At 40.0% G+C, this 12,067-nt stretch overlaps 1 protein-coding gene across 1 annotated transcript in view; it reads left to right on the top strand.

Annotated features, from left to right (window-relative positions):
* Nucleotides 1-12,067, top strand: part of dnah6 (dynein, axonemal, heavy chain 6) — a gene marked incomplete at its 5' end in the record, with an annotated part of 108,397 nt that overhangs the window by 46,458 nt on the left and 49,872 nt on the right. The window contains 8 exons of the mRNA XM_079813168.1: nt 1,429-1,560; nt 4,590-4,761; nt 5,346-5,492; nt 8,996-9,069; nt 9,269-9,423; nt 9,562-9,793; nt 11,111-11,263; nt 11,411-11,551. Coding sequence (XP_079669294.1) covers nt 1,429-1,560; nt 4,590-4,761; nt 5,346-5,492; nt 8,996-9,069; nt 9,269-9,423; nt 9,562-9,793; nt 11,111-11,263; nt 11,411-11,551 — 1,206 coding nt within the window. The remainder of the gene's footprint in view (nt 1-1,428; nt 1,561-4,589; nt 4,762-5,345; nt 5,493-8,995; nt 9,070-9,268; nt 9,424-9,561; nt 9,794-11,110; nt 11,264-11,410; nt 11,552-12,067) is intronic.

Here is a 12,067-nt window from a genome sequence, read left to right on the forward strand (position 1 = left end):
AGCCTGAGGCTTATTCATTTAACTTTTGGTGTGAAAAAAGGGCCAAATATATTTGCAAAAATAGAACTTTTTTGTTATTAAAAACCAAAAATAAGCAAGCCCAGCCCAGGTGAGAAAAAGTAATGCAAAAGTAACGTAACATTACTTTCCATAAAAAAGTAACTAAGTAACGCAATTAGTTTTGGGGAGTAATGCAATATTGTAATGCAATACATTTAAAAGTAACTTTCTCAACACTGGTAAGCAACACAGGCACTTACACATAAAAAAATTAATCATATGTCATGTTTCCTTGAGAAATATTAACAAATTTGTCCTTGTTTGCCTCTATTGGCCAGGGTTGGGAATTGAAAACACTTTCTTATTCATAACAGCATTCTTCATGAGAATGCCGGACAGAACACTAAAAAGCTCACACAGTGTTACCACGTAAAAAAAACATACAGCACAACCACTGTAGTCTAATTTGTGAAATAATGACTCTTATGAGCCACCTTTTTAATGGATCTTGCTCACAAATCCATCACAGTCTCACTTGGACCTCTTGAATAGACAAAATCTTAGTCAAGATCCATTCTGATCACTGTTATGTGTATTTAATGTATTTTATGTGTATTTAATGAGACCAGTATTTTGCGCAGAAACCTTAGGGACCACAATCCAATTTTATCAAGCGTTTTAATCGTTAAACATTTTCTCACTCCCTGCCTCTCTTTCTCTCTCTATCGGGATGGAAAATAATGTATGTTGTAATGTTTATCATATAATGAGTGGGGCTAATGCTTGATGTTTGAAGTAGCTGCTCTCATTTTATTGTTGTCTCATCTTGGGAATGGTGCTTAATTATGTATTTTTCACACACCAGCATCAAGTAAACCCTCTGCTTGTTGAACACACACACTCATACACATGTACAAACAACAAAGATAAAATTGCATAATATAAACAAGGACAATTATGCGATTTGGCAAGGTTACAGAGAAATATGTTGATCTGAGAAGTTGCAGTGAACCTCATTACTCATCAATCTCAAATAGTTACGATAAAATAAAAGACAGAAATATGACAAGAGTAAAGAACCCGCTGAGGTTTAAAAGGATGATTTGTGGTCCTCAAGTGAGCTTTGCCCTTGGAGAAACTGATTTGGGTTAGTGTAGCACTTTGGTGGCTAAATATGACACTGCTTTGACTTTGACACAGCAACATTTCCTGAATGATTTTTCTGTCATTTGAAGAGTAATTGGTCATTAACTTTCTAGCTGTCATGAATGCTCTCATTTTAATTTGGTTTGTAATCAATATTACATTAATTTCTTCTAGTAAAGGCATGAGATTAGTGGAGGTGTCAAAAAAGTTAAATAATGTCCCTTGGATATTTCATTCATATGCACTTATTCACCTTCTTCTCTCTCCTTCTCCTCCCTAAAGGATATGACTATAGCCGCAGCCTGTGCGCCTCCTGGTGGAGGCCGTAACCCGGTGACCCCTCGTTTCATCCGCCACTTCAGCATGCTGTGCCTCCCAACGCCCTCTGAGCACAGCCTCAAACAGATTTTTAAGGTCAGACATATGGTAGCACTCATTTTGAATGAACATTTTACTTTTAAAGTCAACATGAAATCAAAATTGGTCTTAGTGTGCTTGAGTCACTGGTGCACATTATTCCAAATAAACTTGAAAAACTTTCCTTTATTAGTTTTCATTATGATTCCCCCTACAAGCACCTGGCTCTATTCTGTATGTAACATCCAGTCTCTGGATAAAATCCAGTCCTGTTCTACTTTTTTCTAATTGAATAACCTGTTTCATTCGGAAATATGTCACATATATGCATGACAGCCAATAGATAGCCAGCACTGTGTCATGTTGACTTTAAAGCTGTTGCATGCTGTGCCTGATGACTCTGAAGACATCAAAGTCTGAATCTGAAATTCTAAGTCTGTTGAATTAGAAAAGGCAATGATCTTGAGCCAACTTAAGCTGTGTTCCCAAACCTGGTGAAATGCCTACCAAGACATATTAAAGCTGAAAGTATACTTCACAATTTACAGCTGTTTGAAAAGGTAGGCAACATACAGTGGTGGCCAAAATTATTAGAACACTAGGCATCTGGGAGTCGTCTTATTAGGGCCTGAGACAAGATGGTGTGAGGACCCTATTGGAATTGCTCTGTCTATTATTATTCTTCTCCAAAATTAATCGCATTTTGAGGGCCTAAACATGCTCGAAAACTCATGAAACTTGTGGTGAAAATCTACATCTGATATGGGTTTCAGAATTAAGTGTGGCAAAATGGCTCGATAGCACCACCTACAAAATTTCAATTAAGCGTCATTCACACTACGTTTCACATACAAGTATAATATTCAGTACACACATGTAACAGCCCAATACCTACAAAAAAGTCCCTGGAAGCAAAATCTGAAAGCCTGACAGGAAATTAGATACTCTGCAATATTTTTGCAGTTTTTGCAATTTCCAGATGTTGTATTTTAACAAACTCCTCCTAGAGATTTAATCAGATCAACATCATATTTGCACAGTATAATCTAAAGGCCTTAGCGATGTTAAATTGCGAAGATCTTGAGTTTTCCCTGAAGGGCGTGTCCGTGGCGGCCTGACAAAGTTTGATGTTTCGCCATGAAACAGGAAGTTGTTGTAGCTCGGACATACACGATCCGATCTGCCCCAAACCTCACATGTTTGATAAGAGTCCTGGCCTGAAGACATCTACATGCCAATATTCAGTTAGTCATAGCGCTACCTGCTGGCAACAGGAAATGGCATGCTTTATACTATAATTCACTCCCAGAAACTCATTTAAATATGCCATGAAGTACCAAACATGCTAGAAACACATTAAATCATGCAACACTTGGCTAAGTGCTAATGTATGCGATTACGCCACGAAACAGGAAGTTGTTGTAACTCAGGCATACAATATCTGATCTGCCCTAAACTTCACATGTTTGATAATAGTCCTGACCTGAAGACACCTACACGGCAATATTCAGTTATAGTCAAAGCATCACCTGCTGGCAGAAGGAAGTGTGGCACATCAAAATGACTTTGGTGTATTTCTCCTATATTTATCCGCTTAAATGCATCTTGCTCACTATTCAATGTTTTCCTGAGGCCACCGAATGGCGGTGGCCCCGGGTATGAGGGCCCTTTCAATGCTGCTTGCAGCTTTAATTGGGCCTGGATTTGTTTTCCAAGAGGACAATGACCAGAAACATTCTTCTAAGTATTGCCGGAACTACCATTAGCAAGGAATCTGCTGGAACATTGAAAATGGTGGACTGGCCCCCTCAAAGTCTGGACTTAAACCTCATGGACACATTTGGGACGAGTTGGAAAATAAACTGGACAGATCTATTGTACATTAAAAGGAAAGCCTTTGGCTTCAGTTGCAGAAGGCATGGGATAACATTAGTGTTAAAGTTCTCAGAGGAAATATATTGACACTTTGCCAGAGAGATGTGCTGCTGTAATTGCTGCAAAAGGTAGACATAGTGGATAAATACAGTATGACTCACTTCATCTAATATTTGATGGTCAGAGCAACCATCTGCATGTTTCATGAACATAATGAAATTAAATTATGTTTTGGAGGCAAAAAAGGTCAATATTTTCAGATCTTTCAGGTGTTCTAATAATTTTGGCCACCACTTTAATTAGTATTCTAAGATACTGATACCATTTGTTGGATAAAATTTAAAAGCAGAATTTTATATCCAGAGTGCAATACAAGAGTGCATTGCGACAAACTCAATGACTCAATGTTCAAGATGACGGATGAGCTGAGAGAAATGTATTGTACTTAACACTCAAAAGTTCTGATAAAAAATATTTCCATTGACTGTTTTGCCAAATATTTATTGTGTTATGTATTTTATGATTACTAGAGTGTTGCATTAGCTTAGCAACATGCTGATTTCAAAGTCTATTGACATCTGTTGGACTGCCCGGACTAATGCTAAAATTCTTTCAGATAAGTTGTATCTCTAAACTCATTGCATTTAAAGCCCAACCATTACAACAATTAAAGCGCAACTTTTGTAACCCGGTTTTGTAACTGCCTTTCAACAATAAATTCAAGACAATTCTTTTGTTTTTAAGAACACATGTCAAGTTCTATTCTGTTCCATGATGTTGCATGTTTGTCTAGCTGTTATTGAATTTGCATTATGTGAACGTCCCTTGAGAATCCCTTAAGCATCTGAATTGTGTTCAGTAGACCTGACCCTTAACCTGCGTAATTGGGCTTCCTTATTAAGACAACCCACCGACTAGTTTATTATTAAAATATGCAGTTTTCCATATTTCTAGTAGCTTTCTATATAGAAAGTTGACAGCAGAGTAGCTCATTAGGAAATGGAGCCGTCCAGGGTTCTGAAGCCAAAGCCTGAGAGCTGGAGTTGTCCATGGTTTTGAACTGACAGTCTGAGAGCATAAACTGGTCAGTGCTGGGGCTGTCCATAGTGGTAAAGGTCTTTTGACAAACTATAGACTTAGAAATATTACTGTCTTAAACTCTACACTTGCTGTGCACACTGACTTCTGTTCTTATATGTGCATGTTTGTAGGCAATTTTAGGAGGTTTCCTCACTGAATTTTCAGTAGCAGTGAAGCAGGCTGCTGACAGCATTGTGAATGCTGCTGTTGAGATCTACCATCGTATGAGTGTAGACCTGCTGCCTACACCAGCAAAATCTCACTACGTTTTCAACCTTAGAGACCTCTCTAAATGTGTGCAAGGTAAGAGACACAGACAAGTGTACAAACACACATCTATTGAGACATTTCAGACATTTGCAAACAATTTACCAAGGCTGGCATTTATATATTGCACACAAATCATTTAAAACCTTCAAAATCACAATGCATCTAAAGAATACAACTCATAGCCTTTTTATCCAGAGTATTTGGCATCTCTAGTGCTTAAATACACCTAGGGCTTGTAAAGAGCTTCTTTTGTTTTGTAGCTCCCAAATGAGCAATAAAAATGCTCTCTCATAATTTGAAAGGTGACTTGGGGGCTGTTCTTAAAATAAAATGTTATTTTATCATTTAGGACCCGTCCAGGGGCCGAATTGTAGTCTTTCAATAGGAATGCTGTCAATGTAAACTAAAACCAGTCAGCACAACCCCCATCTGATTATGTGTTTTATTTGTGTTTTTATTAACAAAAGGTCACAGACAAGTTCATCTATTATGGTTCATTGATCTGTAGACACAGAATTGATTCTTTGCCGGAAGTCATTCGTGTTATAAAATGATAGATATAATAAAGAATATGTATGATTCCTTTTCTGCCTATGCATGTGTGTGTCTCTGTATAGGTATGTTGCAGTGTGAGCCAACTACAGTGAGAGATCAAACCCAGATCTTCCGTTTGTTCTGTCACGAGTGTCAACGTGTCTTCCACGATCGCCTCATCAACAATGAGGACAAGAGCTATTTCAATACCATGATTTCTGAGATAGCAAGTAAGCACCTTATAGTGGATTGACTGGGGTTTTGGGGTGCCAACTTGTAAGTCTACTTATAAGTAAATTGTATATTCTTAATGTCAATCCTACATAGGATTCTGCTTGTTATTATTTAACATATGAACCCTGTTGAGCTACAGGCAATACAATAATAATATTAATAATAATAATAATAATAATAATACAATAATAATACAATAATGATAAATAAATTCCTTGTGACGTCAGTTTAAATAGATTAATTCTAATTCTATAGGAACCCAAAATACTTTAAATACTCTAACACTTTTCTAGAGGTATCTCTCCTAGACCGGATTCATTTAGACAAAGATTAATGAACATTAAACAGTATACAACAAAAACTGGTGTAACGCAATTGTTGCAAACACAACGGTATTATACAATATATCGGAAGCAGCCTTTCTCTGCTCGTTTGACTAATGCTTCGGCCGCTGACTTCACCAACCTGGTTGGTTCTGTGGACCAGGGCTACACATGCATTCCAGTGGTTGAGGACACGTTGGCCACTCACCATTCGCCATCTTCCACTCCTTTCTGGAAGTCCCGCCCTATTCTTCCTTATAAGCCCTGTAGGACCGCTTCCGCCCTCGTAGGCAAATTCTACATGACGGCTGTTGGGTGGCTGTTGAGCACCACCTGTGGCTAAATCTCACCGAAATCCGCGAAAAAGAGAAGGTCTTCCTTTTGGACACCCCTATCCTTGGATCACCCAGTCAGGTTTGTTTGGAGAGGCGGAGAGCCTCCCACTCCTGCCCCCGCCCAGGCACTACTTTGCGCACTGGAAAGAGGCCTCTAGAAGGAGTGACGAGCCGAGGCATCCCCTGCCACATGATCTGGGGAGCTTGTGGCCGTCCGATGCCCTGCCAGTGCCCTCGTAGACGCCTCTCTCATGGCACATAAATTGCTGAGCGTTGCAAGCCGTCTTTCTGGCCCTGGATCACTTCCTTCCGGTCCTGATGGGCTGTCATGTGACATGGATCTGGACCTCTTAGCGGCGCAGAGGTTGACGCAGTGCCCCCCGTGGTTCTCCCTGTCATCTGACGTCTCTGGGGATAGATGCATTTGCTCATCCGTGGCCAGATTTGAGACTGTATGCATTCCCTCCGGTCAATAGGCTAGTTAAACCCAGCCTGATCTGCCGGCGATTTGATTTTCCCCTGCAGCTCAGGCTGGAAACCTGTACATTAATTTATCCTGCTTCTGTCACACTTTTGCAGGAACCAATCACAGACTGGCTTATCCACCTGGCGCGCTATTGGCAGGTTTAACACGATGACGGATAGAGAAGTGATGGATCGATGCCTGTTGATCACGTCTCTTGTGGTCTGATTGGTTGAAGTACTATCCAATTGCATACAGAGTCTTTTGAATTATGCTCGTTGATCACACCTCTTGTGGTCTGATTGGTTGAAGGACTATCCAATTGCATACAGAGTCATTTGAATTGTGCTCATTTATCACGCTCGTTCGACTCGTGTAGTGGACCCAGTCAGCTGCCCGGTTGGTTCAGTGTTAGAATTCCTGCAGGATAATTTTGTGGTTGGAGCGGCTGCAACTACCTTGAGAGTTTATGTCATGGCTATCGCCGCCCATCGGGAGTCAGACAAGGTCCCCCTAGGTAGACACCATCTGGTGTCTTCGTTTATGCATGGAGTTTGAGGCTTGAGGCCTGCATGTCCTATTGGTGTCCCCACCTGGGATTTATCGGATGTTTTGGAGGGGCTATTGAAGCCTCCCTTTGAAGCCTTGGAGTCAGCTCTGGACCATTCTGACTCTCAAGGTGGTTTCTGCCACCCAGACCTGGTTATGTCCCCAAAGTTTTGTCCACATCAGTCCGCTCCCAAGTGGTCATGCTTCACTCTTTCTGTCCCCCTCCTTTTTCCTCCACTGAGGAGGAGAAGCTTCATTTGCTTTGCCCTGCTCTGGTTTTAAAGGCATATGTGGACCGCTCCGGCCAGTGGAACAAGTTGTTTGAATGCTTAGGGGCCGGCCACAGAGGGCTCGCCACCTCTAAGTACAGGATCTCTCACTGGTTGAGAGATGCAATTTCTTTGGCTTATGAGGGGCGGAAGCTTCATTCACCTCTGGGCGTTAAAGCTCACTCTACTAGGAGTATCCCATAGTTCCCATTGCGCCATCACTACGCAGCATCGAGTGAACCTATGAAAGAGAACGTCTCGGGTTACTGTAACTCATGTTCTCTGAATAGGGAATGAGATGCTGCGTTCGCTGACAAGCTCCTCTTGCTGCCGAAGGGGCTTCTTCTTCTTCAATGCTACTCAGTGAGTGACGTGGCGCCGCAGGGGAGTTGCCCGTGCAGTCATCCAATGAATTGGCGTGATTCTATACGGGTTCAGACAATCAGCACCGCCACAAGGGCGTTCCCATTGCTTCATCGCTACACAACATCTCGTTCCCTATTCAGAGAATCCAAAGTGAACTGATTGAGTCAGGACTCAATCACTGTGTTGAACCTCCAGTTTTATTCCATTTTCCTAATCTTAGCTTCAGAAATCAGACGAAATTAGCATGTTCAGGGTGGTATGGCTGTAGGACTGTCCCAAATGGCACCCTAAACCCTCACGGTCTTCCTCTGAGTCTGCACTTTCACGACGTAATGCTGTTTTGATTGCCGGGAAGAAGTCCGCTGCGTAGCTCGCACCAGTGCGGGCTCGGCAGAAGTGCGCATTGAGGGCGCATATCGACCTCAAAGGGGGCGCTCGCGAGCACCCTCCTGAGACCTGAAATGACAAATGCGACACCCTGCGGTCTCGTGGACTTAACGGACATGCTCACGCAGCGGCCACAAGACCGAAAGTGCACATGAAGTGTGCCATTTGGGACAGGGCCTTGCTCTCTAGCTACCCACATGCTTCGCTTTTATTTCTTCCCTTTTATACTCGGCAGCTCTCTAGGACAACATTGCCCTCCTGTGGACATCATATAATAATTTAGGTGACAACTTCTAGTTCGTCACAACCTGACCCTCAAATCCTTTTCACTGTTAATCTCCAGGAGCTTAGTCCAGACAACTGTGAAAGCATATATTCTTAATGGAATATTGCAATACAATATACATTGAAATGTCTTACAGTAGGTGGGTAGAGGGAAAATTTGACCACAAAGTCAATAAACAGGTTTATTTATTATTATTGTTATTATTTTTAAATTTTCAAAGCTGCATAATCATGTATAAAAGCTGTTTTTTTTTGCACATGCTGATATTGTAAAATGCTAATTGTAATGAATTATTATAGTTCAACTCATAATTGCAGCCTTAAAAGGATTTTTCGAATATTCGTTTATTAAATTTTACTTCTTATAAAGAGGCAAGTAGGTCAGATTTATGCAATATTATAATCCTTCTCATTTTGCAGTGACTTATCAGAATGATCTATTTATTCTAGTTTTGCCCCCAATCTGTCACACTTTTGCTAAAGTAAACTTTAGTGCACTAAACGGCTCCTTTTGTCCAACAGGTAAATATTTCAGCATAAACATAGAGCCAATGTACTTTGTGAATCAGCCCATCATTTTTGGAGATTTCATCAAGGTAAAAGTATTTTGGGGATTTGTTCTAACTGTTTTGGATTAGTATTATATTTTATATTTTATTTGTATAATACTTTCTGTGTTTACATTTTACTATTTTAAACTGCAGCACTTAGAGCAATCATTTTGATAAGGGTCCTTTAATGATGTTTAGAAATCATATCTATTTTTTATTGAATTGTTGAATGCATATTGTGTAGGTTGGAGCAGACAAGGCTGACCGTGTCTATGAGGATCTAACGGACATGGAGAAGATTCGCCAGGTTCTGCAGGACTACCTGGATGACTACAACACGACCTTTGCCAAGGAAACCAAGCTTGTGTTCTTCCAAGATGCCGTTGAACACGTGTCTCGGTAAGCAAGCAGCTTGCCTTTTAATCTGGTGATCACAAAAACAGGTTTTCGCCATTCAGCCTGGGCATCATGATCAGTTTACAAATAAAATGTTTTTTTCATTCTTTTCTTACCATTTATCTCTTGCTCTGTCAACAGAATCGCCCGCATGATTCGGCAAGAACGTGGCAATGCCCTGTTGGTTGGTGTGGGGGGCACAGGAAAGCAATCTCTGACACGTCTGGCTGCTCACATGTGTGGTTACCGCTGCTTTCAGATTGAGTTGAGCCGTGGTTATAATTATGAGAGCTTCCATGAAGACCTGCGTAAACTTTACAAAATGGCAGGTGTGGAAGGCCAGGACATGGTCTTCCTCTTTACAGACACGCAGGTACAATCAAAAAGAGATCTGCCGATAAATGATTGATTACAACTTTTATTTGTCTAAATAAAAAATAAAAACCTAAAACTAAAATCAGTCATTTTAAATTCTACAAGGGAACTTGTGCATCACAATATAATAATGTACAGTATGAATATTCATTTTGAGATTTGCTAAAGTTTACTTTTCACTTTTAAATTATTAGTGTTTTTAAATATTAAATTGAATGACTGCAAAGGGAAACTAGCAATAATGTCCAATATTGTACATTTTACTTTGAAAATGTATGTAAAATCAGCCTATAACTAAAATGTTACAAATACTGTATATTGTGCATACATATTGTCAAACCCAAACACTGACTTTACAAACAAAATATGAAGAGGAAAAGATGTGATATAAATATTGGCTCATTTTGAATTTGTGTCCCACAAAAGCATCTGCATCCATGACAATTTCTTTTTCTTTTTTCTTTTTTGATTGATGTGAATTAAAATAAGGTTTTAGAAATTGGAATGTTTACCTCAGTCAAACGCAAAACCTCACCTCTCCAAAAGCCTCCTGTATCCATTTCACAAGTTATGATTTATTGATATCCTGATATGAATCTGGATGCAGAGAGCTTTGGAGTAGACAGTAGGTCATCTCTGTTATGACTCCGGGCCCTCTGCCAGTACTGTAATATTGTCTCATGAAACAAATGCTACTGCTTTGTGATTCAGCATTCAGGCTCGGCAGCAGTAATGACCCCCTAAATTATTTCATGAGCAGTTCCTAACGAGACACAGGCTGCTATAGACATGAGATATATGTTTTGAGGTGTGTGTGTATGTGCTTGTGTGCCCATCTGTATGGCTATTAACTAATGGGAATCAAGGGTGTCAATAAATGTCATTTATTACATTGTTTGAATAGACATAAGGGAGTAAATACTCTTCAGTGTTTTGATAGATAGTCACTCACTGTCGAAACATTGTTTTTCAAACTTGCCAAACATTCAATTTAATTTCTATACCTGAAAAACCCATGAGTGTGTGTGTGTGTGTGTGTGTGTGTGTGTGTGTATGCAGGCCTAAGTGTGATAGGTTTGAGTGAGGAACAGATTGAAAATTAAATAATCATTCACTGAACATTTTCCTTTCTGCTTTAATAAATAATTTGAAAATTAACATATTCAAACTCAGTGTTGACATGCCAGATTTGAAATCAGTGATGTCAAATGGCATTAGTTCTTGATAGTGATGCACCAGATAGTGATGCACCAAACTCTTAGTTGGCCGAATTAATTTGTTTGACCATGCAATTTGTTTTTCTCATCTGCTTCAGATTGTGGTTGAAGAGTTCCTGGAGGACATTAATAACATGCTGAACTCTGGTGAAGTACCAAATCTCTTTGAGAAGGATGAACTTAAACAGGTGCTGGCTGCCATTAGCCCCAAGGCCAAAGAGGCCGGCATTTCTGATGGAAACAGGGATGAGGTACATGATACAACCAATAACCGTCCAATTTTGCAAAATGACTTTAATCAAAACAATGTGCAGATCATCACTATTTATTCTCAACAGCTGTACGTTTCTGTTTAGAGGTCAGATGTCTAATCTCTGTTTATGTTTTTGTGTCTCAAGGTCTTCCAATTCTTTATCTCTCGCGTGCGTGAGAAGCTGCATATAGTGCTGTGTATGAGCCCTGTGGGCGACTCCTTCCGTTCACGTTGCCGCATGTTCCCCTCACTAGTTAACTGTTGCACCATCGACTGGTTTGTACAGGTGAGAATCCATCGGCTCTCTTTTATCACTACCTCTTCATTTCATACAGATTCAAACCAGAATCACTTAGCAGTGAATTCATTAAACAACTTCACCACTAAACCGTTGCGGCTGCGAAACCCTGTGTTCTATTCAGATACCACCCGCAACCACACTTAACCTATTGCTGTATGTGCTGGAATATTGCTTCACTGTGCATATTTAAATTAAGTAATTGTTATTGTTTTTAGCACACATGTTTCCACTCTATAAGATTATAGGGACTTTAAGCAACATCTGCTGATGGAACGGCTATGGCGTTCTATTGCGCATGCGCAACTTTAACTACTACTTTGTGACGCTCTAGTTATGTGGCATTTTAATTTTATCTGTATATAATTTAATGCCAAAAGCAACCCTTTTCTTGCTTTTAAAAACAAAATGTTTTGGGGTATTTTGTTAAATGATTAAATGATCCGTTACACCATACTCTTTGTTATTGCTTAGTGATTTTTGCGTTCTTTGGCTACGGCAGTT

Source organism: Gobio gobio, assembly GCF_949357685.1.
Source record: "Gobio gobio genome assembly, chromosome: 3".
NCBI lineage: Eukaryota > Metazoa > Chordata > Actinopteri > Cypriniformes > Gobionidae > Gobio > Gobio gobio.